This window comes from Aphidius gifuensis, linkage group LG3, assembly GCF_014905175.1.
Source record: "Aphidius gifuensis isolate YNYX2018 linkage group LG3, ASM1490517v1, whole genome shotgun sequence".
Lineage (NCBI taxonomy): Eukaryota > Metazoa > Arthropoda > Insecta > Hymenoptera > Braconidae > Aphidius > Aphidius gifuensis.
Genome location: NC_057790.1, coordinates 8,082,718 through 8,102,840, shown reverse-complemented (window position 1 = coordinate 8,102,840; position 20,123 = coordinate 8,082,718). Strand labels below are relative to the sequence as shown.

Below are 20,123 nucleotides of genomic sequence, written 5' to 3'. Positions count from 1 at the left end.
AATTTTAATGAACTAGAATATACAAACAATATTTTTTTGTTTTTCTATAATTAGAAAAAAAAATTGTTTCTTCTTAAAAAATTTTTCCTTGGATTTAGGAGTTTTTTCCTTGCATAAAGTTTTTTTTCCTATCAGCCCAGGTTTGACAATACAAGACCCAATTGGTTAATACTTTTTTCTGAGAACATGCATATGTACTAAAGAATTTCAATTTTTGCTTTACGACCATAAATATTGTACAAAAAAATTTTTTTTATGATGTTGAATGAATGAATATAAAGTTTTATTTTTCTTAACGTAAGAAAATCAACCTTCAAAGAAAAAAATATTTTTCTTTTGAGTATTTTTAAAAAAATATTTTTCTTTTGAGTATTTTTTTTTGTCTGTTCAAAATATCTTTAATATTGAGAATTTTAAACTTAGATTTAGGGTATCCAACTTTACATTGAGACTTTTTATAATAAAGTGCTGAATTTTTTTTTTTTTTAGGAAGCTTACAACCCAATTCAATAATAGAATTTTTTTCTTAGATTTGATGGAAAATTATGAATTTTTGACAATGCCGATTTCGTACGATAGGTTGCGATTTTGTTTCGCAACTTTTCACTAGCTAAAAGTCTAACTTAAATCTTCAAGTGCCACTGGATTTTTATATATTAATCAACAAACTTGTCATGTGATCTTTTTTTCAAATTTTGCATCCATTAATAATTTAAAACAAAATAAATAATAATTAAAAACAATAAATAAACAAAACAAAATAAAAACATAATTGATAAGCTTCGACAAAGAAACGGGAACAAAATAAACCAATGTAAAACCATGTACTCAATTTTGATATATGTAAAAATAAATGAATAAAGATACATTTTGAACTGAACTGAACTATATTAATCAACAAATTCCAATTAGGTTTTAATGAATATTTTTTCCTATGAAAAATGTTAGGCTAAACATTAACACAAACACTCATTTTTAATAATTTTAAATAAATAAAAACTTACATCTAATTTGCGTTACATCTACAAAAAGATAAAACCTCAAATAAAACAATGAAACTAATATGTAACAATACACCAATGTAATGAACACGTGTAAAACATTAATGTACTTGTATGGATAAATAAAGAATTCTTAAAAGTTAAAGTTAAAGTTTATATTAATCAGAGTTCGCTCATCAGCGACTCTACCCACTCAATTTTTGGACTTGCTTTGTCAGGCAACTTTAACCATGTTTTGAAGCACCTCAAATATGGGAATTTCAATAGTCGTTTCGATTGCTTTCTGCGAATTACTGTTCTCTTGGAATTCTTAATCTGCAATTCAATCGTAACAATTTTAAAATCGTAATACAGTCAAGAAAATATACTTTGAAATATAGTGTCCCTGAGAATTACGGTTTTTTTTTTACTGATATTTTTTATTTGTTAATCAAATATACCTTCAGCTGTGGGGAAGCGATAAAGTTTTTGATAAAAAAAATATAATTATAAAAATAAAAATTTATTTCTACAATTCGAAAATAAGTTTCCTTGAATTTAGGGACGAGTTTCACGTAAATATGATCATTTCCATTTTACTTGAGAAAGCGTTTTTTTAAATGAATTTTTGAAGATAAATTTCAGAAAGATTTTTGACTAGGATTTAGGAATTATTTTTTACTCGGTAAGTATGAAATTCCTTGGATTTGGAAAAAAATACTACTTTAACAAGCGCATTTTATTTAGCTTCATTTAAAATTTTTTCAAATGAAAATATTAATACTGTATGCTATATTCTTGCTTTTTATTTATGGAATCAAGTTTATCAATCTAAAGAAAAAAAAAATAATTTATAATGTGCAAGATCCATTCATCAATGGTAATTTTTATATAAATAATATTCTGAAATCTTTGATATAAAACTAAAAAAAAATTTATTACGAAAAATAAATATTTCCAAAACGCGTATTTTACTTGAATACGAATATGGATTTCCTTGGATTTAGGGAATATTTCTCAATTTTGAAAAACACATTTTTAATGTCCAGGCAAAAAATTGTTGCAACGTTTATTTAATTTTTTTAAATACAGAATGAAAAACACCAGATTATAAATTTTAGTTTTTACTTATCAATTTTTTGTACCAACTTTATTTTATTATCATTGGAAAATAAAGAAAAAATGACATTACCGGGAATGATTTTCAAAAAAAAACAAGGAAAACCTTTTCTCCATAAAAAGTGTTTGATTCTATTTAAAAAGAATATTTCTCCGGATAGAAAAATATTTTCTGTATCTGGTTTTTTTTTTTTTTTTATTACTGAAATAAATTTTATCATTTTAAAAAAATAAAAATTTAATTTCAGCACAAAAGAATAATAGTTATGGGTTGTTTCGTCGAAAGAGAAATGTAAAAAAAAAATAATAAGAAAAAAAAAGGCAACATGTCAAACATTTATTCTAAACATGTTTGCAGCTTGGTCATGGTGAATTTCTAAATATTTTACCAAGGTAAAACAATTTACCTTGGCTCTTTTCCTTCTTCACCATGAATAATTGTAGACAATGTCTAAGGGATGAGCGCTCACCCCATAAAATTTGATGGACTCCTGGACTGTCGACGGACATATTTTTGCCATTGGGAAATAAGTATCTATCCGTTTAATCCGCCGACAGCTCCAGGTTCCATAGGCTTCTTTTGAAGGAAAGAAGTCAGTCTTCTCTTTGAGCTCAAGAGACGAACACAACCCATTAAGGGCTAATTCGGTCGTAGCAGCTCTCTGCATCATAGATATTTTCTATCTATTTAATCCGCGACCGAATAAGAGATTCACTTATGACCAGTGCACAAGCATTTGAATAAATTAATATACTAACGTAATTTCAAGTCAAAACCCAAATAATATTAAAATTCTCAAATATCACGTACATTGAATAAAAATAAAATAAACATATTTAGTCTTATAAAACTGTGGCAATAACCTTTTTTCGTTCGATTAAAGGGTAAAATTACTTGGATTTAGGTTTTAATTCTTATTTGCTAATGTTTTTCTTTTTTTCTTTCAAGTAGTCCTTCTTATGGGGGAGTACGAAAATTTTCAATAATCAGTCATTATAAACTGAAATTCAAGTTTTTTTTTTGAACTTTAGAAATTTTTTATTTATAATAAATACATCTGGGTTGAAATATAATATTTATTTTATACACAACAGGGCCTTGAACCTTTTTCGAATTTCCTAGAACGAAGTAATTTTTTTCTTAATCAAGGAAAAAATTTTTATCAGTGCAAATGGATTTCATTGATATCGTTCGGGAGAAGATTAATCACTTTTGATCTGAATTTCTTTCCGTGACGATCTTCCAAGCCAGACAGTTCTATTTTTAGGTATTTTAATTTGGCTAGATTCTTGAATCCTTGACTATAATCATATGTATTTACTCTAGATAGATTCATTGCAAGTTCAAGTCTTGTAATATTTTTACAGTATTAAGTAGCCAACGATTGGCAAGACTTGAACTGCAATTTTCCGAAAGAGATAACTCTATCAAATAGCTTCCACAATTTGATAGTAATCTTCTTACATATGATGGAGTCAACAAACGTTTATCATAAGTGCGACCAACTGGTTCACCTAGCTTATACTTTTTGATAATTGACAGGCTAATTGACAGGCCTCTTTCCACTTTAGACAAACTAAAAAAAAATTATCAAATTAATAAAGTGATATAAAAAAAAAAATAAGCAATATTTTAAAAAATTAAATAAAATTTAAGGTTGATTCCCAGCTTCATTGTCGAACTAATATTTATGCCTTGAATGGCCCGTATCTTAATAACGCTATTTTTTATTCCCGTGTCCTCAATTTTTTTGTAGCGCTACTGATAAAAAATTTAACCGATTAACATAAGAAAATAGTTATACCATCGTATTCTATGTATAAAAAGACCTAACTATTAACTAGACGTCATATTTGGGGCGGACAAATAATTATTTTGAGCCTGGAAATAACTATTTGTCACAAACTGATGTGAATCTAAAAAATTTCGTAAAATTTTTTTTTTACCACGTGTTTTTTTTTTACAGAAACTATTTATTATATCATAAGTTTAAAATGAAATTATGTTATTGACATAGGAACAAAAAAAAATTAGTACTTTCTACTTACCAATTTTTTTTATTTTAAAAAATAATTTGATATAAAAAAACTATGAATTATTGAATAAATATATCAAGATATCAGTCGCACTATGTGATATCTTCAACGTCTTTCACACTTCTGAGCACAACTTTTGGTCATATATAAAGGCGAGATAGGGAGTAAGTCCTCCTGTATTTCTAGTCTTCTTAGGTGCTCTTCAATGGGTGCTTGCCAATAGATTCTTTATAAATTAATTTCCGCAAAAACAGCTATAAGGAAAGAATGTAACTAAACAATTTGACACAATAATTTTAATTTTAAAAAATTGTGGTTTTAATGTTTTTTCCAAACCCAATCATGTTGTAATAAGTTGATAATTTTTTTTTATTTATAAAATTATAATAATAAGGCTGGATTAGATTTTTAATAAATTTCAATCGTATAACTTTGTTAAGTTTTATATGTAAAAGAACAAATTAATATTATATGAATTTTTTAGTTAATTTATAAATTAAAGTAATTGTTCAAGTTTAATATATCAGTCGAAAAAATATGGACTATATTTTTTTTTGTTTTTTTAAATTTTAGTATTTTAAATCTTCCATTTATGAAGTTGAAAAAAATTGTTCAAATATTAAATAGCCTAGTCATTTTGCTCACTTGTCAGATCAAATGATTTATAATGAATTTTTTAAAGGTATCTAAGAGAAGGTTAAACTAAATATATTGATTTGTAGTCTTCATGAATCTCTTTACAATATTTTCTATAACGCAAATTAAAATATTATTGGCGAATGGCTAAAGAGTTAATTTAGAGGGCAAATTAATTTATTCGGTTTTATCTTTTTTTTACCCATTTCTCAATATAGCTTTTTAAGGTGTTACCCGCGCATATCTAGAGACCTCTTTCGGATGGCGTTTAGAAACATAATATTTCTATGAGTGCGAAAGAAATAAAAAAGAAGGAGAAAATCTTGTTTCTCACTTCCACTCAAGTATTTAGACAAAAACAAAAATTTATTTTTATTTATTGTAAAATAAAGAGGTCTCAAAGCCCTATTGATTTTTATATCAAAAATTTCCTTTTTTTTTCTTTTATAAATCTCTAGTTTTTGGTAAATCTGTAATTGTTTTTCTCAAAATGGCTAACCAGGTAATGGAAAACTAAACTTGGCTCTCCGTAAGACCCTATGTTTAACCTCTAAAAAAGTAGTCGACTTTAACAATTAATTAAAAAATAAGTAGTTACAACAAAATTAACGAAAAATTCAAGATTGCGTATTGTTATTTCAAGAATTTACTACAAAAATTTCAGCAATAGTTCATTGTTTTCTACCAACACTGGTAATGCCTTAAATTATTATGGCAATTAAATAAATTAGTAATTTTTATAAAAATCCTGAGAGCTGTATAATGCTCTATTTAGTGTTTGTCAGAGTATGTTTGTATTGTGCGCATTGTAAAAAAAAAAGCGATCCAAGTTGCGCACGTTACCGGGGTAATAGTGTACTACTAGCGCCCCTCAATTATGCGGCGACCACATAGCGATACGGTTTTTTGAGTAGAGATGTGAGTCGATACGGTACCGTATTTAATTATATGAATTAAATACCGTATTAATACCAAGCGCCAAATACAGATACCGAAATACCGATGTTCCCATGTAAAAATACGGTATCAATACGGTATCAAAAATTTGTACATCTTGGCGCTAGTGGGCAGTGGCGCATGGCATCAGCCATTGTGGAAACAATTATTATTATTATTATTTTTTTCGTTGATGAAAAAAAACCCAAAGAAATAGGATAAATGATACAATATAGGTAATAACTTAATTAAATAATTTATAAATATAATTGTTTAAATAAATTATAAATTACACTAGTAATTTTTATTATAAAATTTATTCGTATATTTGATTAATTTTAGGACACTGAATTATTTAATTTCCAATAATTAAATCTAAATTAAAAATATACTGTGGCATAAGCAAACAAGGTTAGTTTATATTTTTTTGTCTGTTCATTGTCTGTAAATAATTATGTTATTAATTTTAATAATTAATTATTTAGACTTGATAATTAAATAATTAATTCGCTTCATTTATTTTGATACTAAAAATGTTTGAAGTTCGGTACAAAAAAGATGGCGGACAGTAAAATTGACACTAGCGCGACTCAATGTTGAACTTTTGATACCGTATTTTTTACATCTATAGGGGTGTATTTGGTATTAATACGGTATCGTATCAAAAATTCAGTTTGATACCGTACTTTAACATACAGAACACCCATTTGGTATTAAATACGGTGATACTGCAGTTACAAATTACATGGTTTTTTCAATCAACTGTTTTTAATTGTTCTTAATTTTTTTTTTTTTTGAATTTTGTAAATTTTGTAAATATTCATCGTTAATATAAATAACTATTTTCTTATGTTAATCGGTTAAATTTTTTATCAGTAGCGCCATAAAAAATTTGAGGACACGGGAATAAAAAATAGCGGCATAATAATAATTCGTGTTTTTTTCACTATTCAAAAATTAATATCTCGGTTGAACAACAATTAATTGAGCTGCCATTTTAAAATTAAGTTAATATAATAAAATTAAAAGTATTTGATAAAAAATTATGTGTGAACGAATTGTTTAAATAATCGATTTTTTACCTGGCTTACCTGTGAACGGCAGACAATTATAATTTTTTATTGAAGGTTACTGTTTTTGTAAATAAAAATTTTAAATGCATTTGAATGTTATAATAAAATCATTGTAATTACATATGCACCATTTACTATACAAATAATTGTTCTGTACGAACAAAAACATTTTCATTATTTAAATAAAAGAAAAATTTTATTTTTTATAATTCCGGATAATATTAATGAGTTATAAATAATGTAGCATCTTCTTATTCGATACATCGATTCATATCGTATAATATTACTCATAAAAAAAGCAATTTACATCCTTAAATGTTTCAAGTATATTTAATTATGTACATCCTAATACTAATAATACTTTGTTCACTATTTTTAGAAAAATTATATTTTCATTTTTAAATTTTATATTACTGTAACAATTCCAGTTGTAAGCTTTTCAAAAATAATAATGCGAAAATAAAAGAAAAGGGTATATGACAATTAATTAATCGTTTTAATTAATTAATTAATACGCAACAAGAGATAACTATTGATATACAGTAAATAGATAACCAGCTCGTAATTCAAGTTGATCTTTATATTTTAACGCGAATATCAAAAATACGATTTTTGTTTAATTTATTACGAGCATTTTCAAAATCCTTTGTAATATTTGTGACGTCAATAATCAGGTCTTCAAGATCTGGACAATTTTTTATAAATTGAATTAAGCCAGCATCAGTGAGTTTTTCACAACTCTTGCAATTCAACAATTTTAATCCTTTTAATTTGACAATAAAGTTGTTTGTAACATTAGGATTCCGCCGAATTTCTAACTTTTTCAAGTTTTCCATGCTCGTTAAAGCCATGAGAGCGGTTTCAGTAATATCTTGACAATCACCGATACCTAAATATTTCAGGTTTTTACATTTATTAGCGATAGCAATAATAGTACTATCTTGAAGGTCTTTAATACCTGTAAGCTCTAAATGTTCAAGATATTGTAATTTTGATAAATCATCAAGAGCAGATGCAGAAGAACGTGTTTCACCATCGTCAATAGATTTGGCTACAGTACAACCCAGAATACTTAAATGTTTAAGTTTTTCACAATTGTTTGAAATTGCGATTATTACTCTGCTATTGAGTTGCAAAAATTCGAGTTTGAAAGTCTCAAGATTTTCTAATTTTGTTAATTTTTTCAATGCTGTTTCAGTGGTATCACTATATCGAGAAATACATAAATGTACTAAATTCTTGCAATAATTCACAATTTTAATTGCTACTTCATCAGTAATTTTCCAAAAAATATTGAGAAACACTAAATTTTTAAGGTTGGCCCAGTTTATGATTGAAACATCAATTGAGTTATAAAAACCAGTAGAAATTTCAAGATGCTTCAAATTTTTGCATGTATTGGAAATACAAGTGCAGAGTAAACCTGGACTGTTGGTAGGAGACACCAAGTATGAAGTTATCTTGATGTGTTCCAAATTTACAAGCCGATTGAACATAAAAATTAAATCTCCAGTTATTGTCTTTGACTTTTCAAGATTGAGATAAACAAGGCTTTGCTTTTCTGATATTTCTGCAATCATGTCGTCGATAACGCATCTACTTAATGTTAAACTATGAAGATTTTTAAACTTTTTTAAATTCTGAAAAAGTGTAGAAATTGATTTAAATAAATTTTATAAGTTGTGTATGTATATTCAATTAGAAGTACTCTGTTACTAGTGATAAACTCACGAAAAAAAATGGTAATGTATTCTCAAGTACTTTGGGAAAAAATATATGAATTTCATCAATTCCTTCTGAAAGACTATCGATTATTTCAATGGAAAATTTTTTTACGCGGTTGTCGTAGGTAGCATATACTTGTATTCGAACGACTTTTAATTTGTCCAACTGTCTAAATACTTGAACGAAGTAATTTATATTATTTGTATTCATATGATACTCGCTTAATCCAAATTCGAGTCTTGTTAAATTTTTGCAGTGATCACCAATGATTGGCAAGATACTTGATTTACGAATTCTTGAAAGAGATAATTCTTTCAAATAAATACCACAATGCAAAAGTATTTTCTCAACATCTGATTGTATCAACAAACGTTTATCATAAGCGAGACCAGTTGATGACGTTGATGTGCATTTGTATTTTTTAATATCATACCAAGCTAGTTTACTGGCCTCTTTCCATTTAGAACAAACTAAAAACACGTGAGACAAAGCTTTATATAGACAATTTTATAAAACGTTTTTATAGATATTTTTATAAAAGAATATATAATTTGTATACGTTAACAATACTTCGTTCTTTAAAAAAAGTTTCATATCAAGATTTACATCTACGATAATATCCTATATATAATAATTTTTAATATACGAATATAGTATTTATATTAAATAAATTAAAACTTCATTTTAATAATTACCCTGATCCATAACAATCCTTTCATGTATTGGCAGCTGCATAAATATTTTAGCTAATGCATCATAACTCAAAGTGTTGATGAGATCTATTTTCTGGTCAACATCACCAGAGGATTGTTCTTCCTCCACATGACATATCTTTTCTACACTCATCATGAATAAAATCCTAAAGATAAAAAATGTATATATATTATATATATTATTTATTTTAATTGAAAAATTAATTTATTATTTTAGAAAAATATTTTTTTGTTCCTCAAATGAATATTCAACCAAAAAAAAACATTTTTTTTTCAGTGATGTAAATATGTTAATACAATTACATACGTGTAAAAAAATTATATCTTGTCATCAGAATAAAATAAACTAAAATCATTATAAATACAAAATATTGATCGATTAAAAATTGATAAATCACTGGTAAAAATAAATCAACAAAATTATACTCACAGTTAAATTGTGAGACTATACTGAATTCCGTGGTAATAACTGGAGAGATTGATCAAGTAATATGATGTCTACTTGTTTATATCAATAACAATCAATGATAATTAATTGAAATTCTATCAATAACAAAACCAAGCTCAAAAAATAGCCTTAAAACGTATCAAAACATATGTAAACATTAAAATATGTAATGCTGTCTTGAAACTGTCGCCAGGTTCTCTGGTCGGTTAACCAGTTTCATTCAAGAAGACTAGAAAATGGAAATACGTGGAAATATTTCATGGTTTCATTATTAATTATTATAAGCTAATTAGCTACCACGACAAGACGACAAAGAAAATAAAAATCACTGAAATTCACTATTTTGAAGACTGAATCGACGATTTCGGAACGCAGCCCAACTGCCCAAGTGACACTTTAGCAAATTTAGAAAGAGAAAGAATACTTTATTTACATTTTTAAAAACTAATGTAATGTGTATTGTAGTTTTTTTTTAGTATTAAACATAAAAACTATAGTGTGATGATAATTATTTTAATGTTATAATCATATCGATATAAAAATGGCAAGTAATAAAAGTACAAAAGAATTGTTAATATCAATTGTCGATGATATTGAACTTATAGCAAAGTAAGTACAGTAAACATAACCTATACTGTTGTTTATATTTTTTTAAATTAAAAATATTTTTTAATATAAAAAATTTAACAAAAACAATACATTTTTTATAATAGAAAACTTTTTTTAATTTACATTAATTTTTTAGAGAAATGATTGAAAATACAATAGCTCCAAAAACATCAAAATTATCAACAATAGAACATGGACAATTGACAGATCTTTTAGTTGTAAAGGACAATGAATTAAAAAGCATGTTAAAAAGAGCTGATGAACAGGCTAAAACAAATTTAAGAATGGATGCATTGAAAGCTGAAGTTGAAAGACAAGATCAAGATATTCAACAATTACAAAAAAAACTTAAAGAAGCTGAACAAATATTAGCAACAGCAATTTATCAAGCTAAACAAAAATTACAATCAATTGCACGAGCTAATAAACGACCAGTACCATCTGAAGAACTCATTAAATTTTCACATAGAATTAGTGCATCAAATGCAATATGTGCACCACTAAGTTGGCAACAGGGTGATCCAAGAAGGCCATATCCAACTGGTAATAAATACATTTTTTTTTATGTTAAAAAAAAAACAATAATAAGAAAAAAAAATATTGTTATTTTGATATTTAAAAATAGATGATTAATTTATATATAAATATTTTTTTCTTATTATTTATTTAGACATTGAAATGCGTCTTGGAGTTCTGGGTCGATTAAATGAATCACCATCAAATGGTCAAATGCTTGGTTCACATGCGGGAATAACGTCTGACCTTCAACGAACAGGACATCCAGCAGGTATAATATTTATCACTGGTTTTTCCTTAAAAACAATAATAATAACAACATTGTTTATCCTTGAAATGTTTATATTGCTTTTTTGTTTGTTTTTTTTTTTATTCACTCAATTTTATTTATTTCTTTTTTGTTAACAGAACCACTTATGTCATCAGCAAACCAGTTTGCTTGGCATCCTTCTGGGGAAATCCATATGTCAATGGGTGGACAAAGTGTTGCCATTAATACTCATAAACAGGAAAATGAAGATGTTGAAGTTATGTCAACAGATTCATCAAGCAGCTCATCAAGTGATTCCCAATAATAATTAGTATAAAAAGTTTTACAATTAATTAGATTTTTTTCACTGTAAATTTTTTGTTTTTTTCGTTTAATAACAAATTTTCATTTGATAAAAGTATGGCTGGTAAAAAACTGTGAAGAGTTTCATCTGGTATATGTTGTTCTGGATGAGCCTAAAATGAACAAAACAAAAAAAGAATTTCATTATCATTTATAAATATTTAAATTTATTTTTCATTTATTTATTTCTAATTATTCATTAAAAAAAAAAAAATACTTACATTTAAAATATTTCTATTGAATTTTTTATTTTCAAATGCAACATTTCCATTGTTAAAATTAAAACCAAATAAATCACAATCTCTTTTTAAGTTTCCCAAGTCTTCGTATAATAAAATTTCCTTTAATTTATAAGCAGAAAATGTTTGTTTTTGACTATTATAAGAACAGCTCATAATTTCAAAAGTATCTCTATAACAAAAAAAGAAAAAAAATTAAATATTAAGTAAATTTAAATATTCATGACAAATACCTTCTAATGTATTGCAAATTTCTGATAGCTGCGATGCTAAATAGTGATGGTAATTTTCTAATTTCACGACATACTCTTGCGTAATTTTTCACGTGACATGCAAGAGATATTTTAAGTGCCTTTTTAATGTATGGTTCTTCTCTGTAAGCAATTTAAAAAAATACATATATTTTTTAAAACACGTGATTTTATTATTGAAAAGTGAAAGGCAAATGAATGTTGATAAATCACCTGTATTTTTTTGGTAAATTTAAACCTCTTCTCAGAGCAACTTGATCACCCAAGTGTAGTAAAATATATAACACTTCAATTGTTGTTCTGCAGTTATTTTCCATTGATGATTTATCAACATTATATTGTTCATATTCATCATACATAACTAACAATTGTTTTATACACTCAAGAAGATGTTCATTGTTGAATTTTGGAACAAATTCATTTAAACTTTTTTCACATAATCTGAAAAAATAAAAATACAATTAATTAATAGGACAAAAAATACAAAATAAAACAGCTTGATGTTGATTGTTTCAAATACCTTTCATTTGAATAAATATAGAATTTAACAATTGGCTCAAAAAGACGAATACTCGTTGGTATGTCAAGCATCTGGATGACAATGTCTTGTCTTATTGCTCGTATTCTATCAAATACAAATTCATAAATTCGTGACCATTTAACATCAGTTCGTGTTACTACCCTGTTATTTGTAGATGAAAAAAAAAAAAAATAAAATTCAATTGTTATTTTAACAATTGAATTTTAAATTAATAAAACAAAAACCAACTATTGAATATACTGTTTGATAAAATAATCATACGTTGATAATAAATATCTAAGTGTCACCATAAGAACTGGTCCAGGTCTCAGTTGATTTGGATCAGTCATGAACATTCCAGCACTTGGTCTACTATAACATTTTACAATTTTAGATGGATCACATTTTGGTCTTTTTTGGTTTTTTGTTTTTTCATCAATTTCCAAAACATGTAGAAGTCCTTCACGTTCTCTCCTGTCAGAATATTAATTAAATACATTTGTTACATTTAACTTTTTAAAATAAAAAATAAAATATACATCAACAACAACAACAATAACATACATAATACGTTCTTTTTCAGGACACATGCTGAAACACCTTCCAATCACAGCAACATCCATGATTTTTAAATTATTTTTAAACTCTTTTTTTATAATTTACAATCTGGTAATTGCTATTATTTCATGTAAAATATACTTAGTCAACTTGTAATATATTATTTTACTATTTTGTTTACGTTATTTGGCCTTGAAAAATAAGATCATTCCACACATGCATACTGATGTCATGTTTATGTGACTACTGACTTGCCTATGTTTTGACTTGGTTTGACTGTGTGTGTGTTTGACGCAGTTTGACGTTTGTAGATACGTAAAGACAGATTTTCATTGTGACGATTAAAAAAAATTTACCAAGTCAGCGATAATCGCTGAAATAACAAATGAAAGTAAGAAAATTTAAACAGAAAAAAATGGCCATTTTTTTGTATGAAAATATTAATTAGATTTTTTTGTAAATTTATATTTTTTAATTTATAAACAATTTTTGCAGTTAAGTTATAATCGAATAGAGTTTATTTTCGATTAAATAGAGTTTACCCTGTTGAAAATAATTATTGCGATTTTCTTTAACTTTTTTTTCAATTATCTGCGATTAATTGCACTTTTCTCCGAATTTTATTCTGAGGAAAATCAGATTAATATCGATAAAAGTGTCTTTAATTCCTTCAAGTGTTTTCCAATTTACTCGTAATTATGTAATCGAAAAAATTATTTTTACTTGGTAAAATTATTTTATATTTGGTATTGAGTTCTAAATATAATTATTTTTGTCTATAGCATTTATTATTGCGTTTATTGACGTTTGTAATCATGTTATATTTATTTTCATTCTTTATTTTTTCCTTAGCTACATTGTCAAAGTCTAAAATTTACGAGTAGCTTCCACGTATATGAGGAATTTTAATTATCAATTTTAAAACTTGGTTATTATTTAATTATTATAAATAATTGTTTTAGCCAATTAGGTATTAAAAATATAAGTTTTTTTTTTTGCATTAGTCTTTAAAGTAATTATTAAAATATATAATTATTAATTTTTGTGAACAAGTATTATTTGTACAAGCAATAAGCTCAAATTGTTTAAGATAATAATAATAATAATAATAATAATAATAATAATAATAATAATAATAATAATAATAATAATAAGAAACTTATTACTGGTTTTTTAAAATGTTTTATACGTTTGTGTATGTGTTAAAAATATAAATATTATTTAACATTTACCTCAATAGATTATAAATTAAACACAAGCTTCTGGCAAAAAATTAAAAAGTCGTTTAAAACTCTTACAGGAACTTCAGTTAAAATATTATTCACAAAAAGTAAAACTGTATGGAAAATTAATAATAATTGTTAATTGCAAAAACAAAAAAATTCAAAATCGAAATAGTATAGATGACAATATGTTGAGGAAATTGAAAATTATCTGCAAATAGATAATTACAAAATCTACTAATTAGAGTTAAACATTCAAGATGAAATATTCGAGAAAACATATTAATATACGTAGAAAAAAAATTTAAGTCTGATAAAAAATATAATAAATGATTTTTTTTTTAATTTTTTAATTGTTACTAACATTGTAATGAGATTATAAAGATAACTGAGATTATAAAGATTACACTACAGATATGTATAGACACTGTAATTTTTTGTAAATTGAAATTATAATATTAATTTTTAATATCAATCTTTATTCTTGTTAAATAATTAAATATTCATACTTTAAGAATGAAATATTATAGAATCGAAAAAATAAATTATAAACACTATTTATTTACAAATAACATACTTATCCGATCAATTGATAAATTTTAATTTTTCCATTATAATTAAAAGTCATTTTAAACATTCACATCCTTTTGAGAGTTAATTTATATTTTTTATAAAATCAACTAAAAGAAAAATAAATTTAAAAAAGCATTATGAAAATTGAGGTGAAGGATTACAAAGGATTTCTTAGAAATAAATCTCACAATTAAAATAACGAAAAGAGGAAAAAAATTAAATAAATAATAATAAATTTTACAATGAGAATTAAAAGGTATATAAATAATTTCTTATCATTCATTTATTATTTGCAAATAAACATTTAGCTTTGTGACAATTTCGATATATCAACACCAAAAATTTGAACAATAATAATCATAAATTAATTAGTTAATTAAAAATTATTAAACGATTGCTATAAAAATGATTCAAGTCAATTAAATATACATAAGAAAATACAGAATTTAAAACGTCTCTCTCTCTTTTTTTCTTTTTTCGCAGGGGGGAAACATTCAAGGCAGACAAATTTCGATTACATCGGTGATGGTGAAAGAAGAATCACGTCAGTATGCCGCCAGGCTTCTTGCCATCATTACAATCATCATCATCATCATCATTGAATAAATTTATTATTTATCAAATTTTGCGTGTTTTAATGTCAAGTTTATTTACCGATTAAATAAACAAAGTACATTAAAAAACCACAATAAAATAAATAAATAAATTATTGTTTTTTTTTTTTTTTTAAATTATATTAATTATTAAAATATCTATATAAAAAATTTTGATAATAGAAAAAATTATGTTTTCAAGTGTCAATAGTTTTGTGATATTTTTTATAATATTTGCTGGAAATCAGTTAAAATCTGATGGTAAAAAAAAAGATAAAATAAATAAATGAATATAATTTTTTTATCAATTACCAAAATTGTAATGTTTTTTGTTTTAAAAATAATTAGCCGCAGTAGTAATAAATTCAAACAATCATGATAATGATCCAACAATATTAAAATCATCAAGTTTTGATTATTTGGATGAGCCTGATTTAACTGATTGGTTGAAACATCCCTGTCGTCGTGATTGCGTCAAAGATGAAATTCCCATGGATTGTTACTATTCATTTAACGTTGAGTCTTATCGATCAATGAGTAAAGCATGCTACAATTGTCCATTAAATATAACAGATTGTTATCGTCCACATTGTATACCTGTTGATGGTATTAAACGTTCAATGCAAGTTGTTAATCGTCAAATGCCTGGACCATCAATTGAGGTATGTTAACATGGTATGTAATAATCATCTCTTTTGCAATAGTAACACTTATACTATACTTATGTAGCAATAAGTCTAGAGTCATAAGACCAATGCCAAATAAAAAATAAATAAAAATAACACTCTATATGTATAATTTAACTTTTTTTTTTAAATAATAATAAATGTCCGTTGAGACATGATTATTCATATAAAGTATTATCATGTGGTAATGATTTAACAAGGTGAAGGAGAAATATATATAAATATTATACAATATTAACTTGATAATAAAGTTTAAAAAATAAAATATAATAATGTCCTTGGGTTAGAATTCTCATTGTTCAACTCACTCGTGCGTAAATGATGATAATGATGAATAAACTAGACTTGTTTATTTATTTATTTTACTATTCTTAAAAGTCATTAAATATATATCTGTAATTTTATTAAAATTTATTATTGATTAATCGAATTATTTATAACATTAATATTTTTTAATTACTATAATTATCAGTGTCTTTTTTTTTCCTTGTTTTTTTTACTTAATAAATGATACCTATTATCAATTTTTAAATTGTTTAATTTTAATGAAGGTATGTCAAGGTGATAGAATAATTGTTGATGTTACAAATTCATTAATTGCTGAAAGTACAACTTTACATTGGCACGGTCAACATCACAGGACAACACCATATATGGATGGTGTACCTTATGTTACACAGTGTCCAATTCCACCTGGTGCAACATTCAGATATCATTATCCAGCAGCCACACCTGGGACACATTTTTGGCATTCACATTCAGGTTGATTAATCACAAGACCAGTTCACGTTCTCTTTATTTCATAATATGTTTATTGATTTTTTTTTTCATTTATTTTTATTTATTTAAAAAGGATTTCAAAGAAGTGATGGAGTATTTGGATCATTAATTGTACGAATACCAAAAGACAAAGATCCATTTAATGATCTTTATGATTTTGATGAACACACGATAATTATACTTGATTGGGATCATGAAAGTGGAGTTGATAAATTTTTAGCTCATCATCATTCTGATGGTGATAATAAACCACCAACTTTACTTGTCAATGGTCTAGGACGTTATCAAAAATTAAATGATAGTCATGATGCTTATCTTAAAGATATGCCACTCGAAAAATTTCATGTTCAACAGGTAAAATATTCCATTTTTTATTTTAATAAGTATGTAAATTATTACACATAAATTTATTGATTTTTTTTTAATAAATATAATTATATAATAATTTACATTTTTATTATAATTTTAAATCATTTATATGTTAATAAAATATTACATATTTAATTTATTTAATTGTAGTTTTTTTTTTTTCTAGAATTTTAGATATCGATTTCGTTTGATAAATGCAGAATTTTTAAATTGTCCAATTGAAGTGTCAGTTGATAATCATACAATTTACATTGTCGCTACAGATGGAAATAATATTGAACCAGTTGAAGGTATCATATTACATTAAATTACAATAATTATGAGAAAAAAAAAAAAGATTTTAATTAAAAAAAAAAAATACATCCGTGTTTTGTTTATTTTTTTGCTGAATTATAAATTATTATGAGGAAATTTTTTATCGATCCTGTTTTTTTATTTTGCACTTTTATTGCTAATATTTTTTTTCATTTAGTTGAGTCATTTGTTACGTATGCGGGTGAACGTTTTGATTTTATTATCATGATGGATCAGGATGTGGGTAACTATTGGATGAGATTCCGGGGACTAATGGATTGTGATAAAAGATTTACAAGTGCTCATCAAGTTGCAATATTAAGCTATCAAGGTGCTGATGATAATGAACCAAATGATAATGTCGCTTATGACATACCATTGTCACATCCAAGTTTCGAAAATCAAACAATTTTGGTAATGATTATTCTAATTATTTGTTTCTAGATTCAAATATTATGATAGGATAATTTTATATGTATTTTATTTATTTTAGCAATTAAATTCTCTAAATAAAGGCACTGAATCACTTGACTCAATTAGCATGCCACTCCTAGAATCACTCGAACCAAATGACGAATCAAATACACGTGAGCCTGATTATCAATTTTATTTGTCTTATGATTTTTATGACAAGGACAACTCAAACTTTCATCGTAAAGATCTTTATGGATTTCATCAAGGTGATAATATATTCTACAAAAAATATAATCTAAAATTAAAATCTATTAACAATTTTTTTTTTTCATGGACATATTACTACATAATTATTATTAATTTCTGCAACAAACAATTAAATTTATTTTATTTTTTCAGTTAACAGTAAAAAAGGAAGAGTTTATACTCCTCAATTAAATCATATAACAATGAAATTACCAAGTTTTCCATTATTATCACAACGTGAATTAATAAAAGAAGATCAATTTTGTAATTCAAGTAGTGTTAAAAATTGTAAAAATGTATTTTGTTCATGTACACATGTATTACAAGTTAAATTGAACAGTGTTGTTGAGGTAATAATGGTTGATGAAGGTTTTACATTTGATGCAAACCATCCATTTCATCTTCATGGTCATAATTTTCGTGTTGTTGCAATGGCAAAAGTTGGAAAAAATGTTACTGTCAAGGAAGTTCAAAGACTTGATTCTTTAGGTCTAATAAAACGTCGTCTTGAAAGAGCACCACTCAAGGACACTGTTACTGTACCAGATGGTGGTTATACTGTAATTCGCTTTCACGCATCAAATCCTGGTAAATAAATAATATACACCAATAACTCAGAAAGTAAAAGTATATTTAAACAAATGTTAAATTTGAGCTTGTCTTTGAAACTAAAATAGTCTATTTTATTTATGTATTATATTTAATTTTCACAGGATATTCATTGATGCATTGTCATTTAGAACATCATTCTATGGTTGGAATGATGGTGATTTTCAAAATAGGTACACATGAAGAAATGCCACCAGTACCAGATAATTTTCCTCGTTGTGGTGACTGGAAACCACAAGCTCCACCAGAAATTTCATCGAAAAAAATTTTAACATATGAAAAAACAACAACAAATGATTTGTTTAGTGAAAATGATGTCAATGGATTATTAAGAAATATTGCTGAAACATTAAAGAGCTCATCAGATGGTCAATATGTCATTAAGCATTGTCTTAAAATTATCAGTTTTACATTATTATTTATTGTGACTGTTAATTTTAATTTTTATTGATGTTAATATTTACTAACTGATTTAAATTCTCAGTATTGTTTCGGTATTCATTGATCATTAATCACTAGTCTTGATAATTAAGTGATAAGGAGCTTTTTATTTTTTCAAATAATGATAATAATAATAGTATTGCTAATAAGTATAATAAAATTTATGAGATTCAGGCAAATAATAAGATTAGATTATACATTATAATTCCAACTGGAATTTTTTATTTATTTAATCGTTCATTTGTGTAAATTAAAAAATAATAAACGATGAAGTTGTATAAAATAAAAAATTAATTATTTACTGGATCCAGTTGCATTTATTCAAAATATGTTTTAATAGCTTTTTATGGCATAAGCAGTTTGGGCTCTTCAGTATAATCAGTACTATTCCTGGCGGAAATATTTCTCCAGCGTTACTCCGTTTTTGGCCCATTTCCTGAGACATTTCTCCGTCATTGATGTCATGCCGGAGTAATTTCTCAGGAAATGGGCCAAAAACAGAGTAATGCCGAAGAAATATTTCTACCACACAGTAAAAAATAGTTGGTAAAATTAACAAATTCAGTTTGTTAATTTAGGTCCACCAACAAAAGGTTTGTTAATTTAAAAAAAATTCTATTTGTTAAATAAGGTCTACAAACAACTATTTGTTAATTGATAAATCTTTTTTTTTTTTTTGTACAAGCAAAAAAATAAATGTATATTCATTTACATATTTTTTTTGATATACGTAAATTTTATTATTTTTCATACAACCAAACAATGAAATGATTCACTCTGTACATATGAATGATCTTTTGAGATTTTTTTTTAGATATTCTTCTTATTTTTACATTAAATCTTCTTTTATATGTTATTTATATCGCGGTCCCATGTTATATGGCAATTACCGCAATATAAATAACGATCTCACATTTGTGCT

The 20,123-nt window shown here is 25.4% G+C and overlaps 4 protein-coding genes across 5 annotated transcripts; 2 read left to right on the top strand and 2 right to left on the bottom strand.

Annotated features, from left to right (window-relative positions):
* Positions 1–7,264: 7,264 nt before the first annotated feature.
* Positions 7,265–9,352, bottom strand: LOC122850832 (F-box/LRR-repeat protein 2-like). The gene is made up of 3 exons (XM_044149894.1): positions 9,202–9,352; positions 8,513–8,976; positions 7,265–8,421 (listed from the first exon to the last, which is right to left on the bottom strand). The coding sequence occupies exons 1-3, from the start codon at positions 9,350–9,352 to the stop codon at positions 7,360–7,362; spliced, it is 1,677 nt and encodes a 558-aa protein (XP_044005829.1). The 3' UTR covers positions 7,265–7,359.
* Positions 9,353–9,696: 344 nt separating this feature from the next.
* LOC122851826 (mediator of RNA polymerase II transcription subunit 4) lies at positions 9,697–12,058 on the top strand. Its single transcript, XM_044151297.1, has 4 exons — positions 9,697–10,276; positions 10,413–10,819; positions 10,947–11,063; positions 11,201–12,058. Exons 1-4 carry the CDS (start codon positions 10,209–10,211, stop codon positions 11,365–11,367), a joined length of 759 nt encoding a protein of 252 aa, XP_044007232.1. The 5' UTR covers positions 9,697–10,208; the 3' UTR covers positions 11,368–12,058.
* On the bottom strand, positions 11,114–13,228 carry LOC122851825 (SAC3 domain-containing protein 1). The gene is made up of 7 exons (XM_044151296.1): positions 12,980–13,228; positions 12,698–12,889; positions 12,416–12,577; positions 12,109–12,336; positions 11,878–12,018; positions 11,627–11,816; positions 11,114–11,518 (listed from the first exon to the last, which is right to left on the bottom strand). The coding sequence occupies exons 1-7, from the start codon at positions 13,036–13,038 to the stop codon at positions 11,396–11,398; spliced, it is 1,095 nt and encodes a 364-aa protein (XP_044007231.1). The 5' UTR covers positions 13,039–13,228; the 3' UTR covers positions 11,114–11,395.
* A 2,052-nt stretch (positions 13,229–15,280) lies between these two features.
* LOC122851824 (L-ascorbate oxidase-like) lies at positions 15,281–19,507 on the top strand. Of its 2 annotated transcripts, XM_044151293.1 has the most exons (9): positions 15,281–15,623; positions 15,711–16,024; positions 16,600–16,810; positions 16,902–17,182; positions 17,364–17,487; positions 17,670–17,905; positions 17,985–18,171; positions 18,305–18,739; positions 18,865–19,507. In XM_044151293.1, exons 1-9 carry the CDS (start codon positions 15,554–15,556, stop codon positions 19,209–19,211), a joined length of 2,205 nt encoding a protein of 734 aa, XP_044007228.1. In that variant the 5' UTR covers positions 15,281–15,553; the 3' UTR covers positions 19,212–19,507. The 2 variants fall into 2 exon arrangements, with proteins under 2 accessions (XP_044007228.1, XP_044007229.1); XM_044151294.1 differs by lacking the exon at positions 15,281–15,623 and having other exon boundaries at positions 15,857–16,037; positions 18,865–19,371.
* Positions 19,508–20,123: the final 616 nt, after the last annotated feature.

Coding starts and splice junctions, on each gene's coding strand:
- LOC122851824 (XM_044151293.1), top strand. CDS start 15,554: ATGTTTTCAAGTGTCAATAGTTTTGTGATATTTTTTATAATATTTGCT. Junction 16,811..16,901: donor TTTTTGGCATTCACATTCAG/GTTGATTAATCA, acceptor TTATTTAAAAAG/GATTTCAAAGAAGTGATGGA. Junction 17,183..17,363: donor AAAAATTTCATGTTCAACAG/GTAAAATATTCC, acceptor TTTTTTTTCTAG/AATTTTAGATATCGATTTCG.
- LOC122850832 (XM_044149894.1), bottom strand. CDS start 9,352: ATGAGTGTAGAAAAGATATGTCATGTGGAGGAAGAACAATCCTCTGGT. Junction 8,977..9,201: donor AAGGATTGTTATGGATCAGG/GTAATTATTAAA, acceptor ACGTGTTTTTAG/TTTGTTCTAAATGGAAAGAG. Junction 8,422..8,512: donor ATACATTACCATTTTTTTTC/GTGAGTTTATCA, acceptor ACACTTTTTCAG/AATTTAAAAAAGTTTAAAAA.
- LOC122851825 (XM_044151296.1), bottom strand. CDS start 13,038: ATGGATGTTGCTGTGATTGGAAGGTGTTTCAGCATGTGTCCTGAAAAA. Junction 12,578..12,697: donor CTTAGATATTTATTATCAAC/GTATGATTATTT, acceptor TACAAATAACAG/GGTAGTAACACGAACTGATG. Junction 12,337..12,415: donor TATATTTATTCAAATGAAAG/GTATTTGAAACA, acceptor TTATTTTTTCAG/ATTATGTGAAAAAAGTTTAA.
- LOC122851826 (XM_044151297.1), top strand. CDS start 10,209: ATGGCAAGTAATAAAAGTACAAAAGAATTGTTAATATCAATTGTCGAT. Junction 10,277..10,412: donor GATATTGAACTTATAGCAAA/GTAAGTACAGTA, acceptor TTAATTTTTTAG/AGAAATGATTGAAAATACAA. Junction 10,820..10,946: donor AAGAAGGCCATATCCAACTG/GTAATAAATACA, acceptor TTATTTATTTAG/ACATTGAAATGCGTCTTGGA.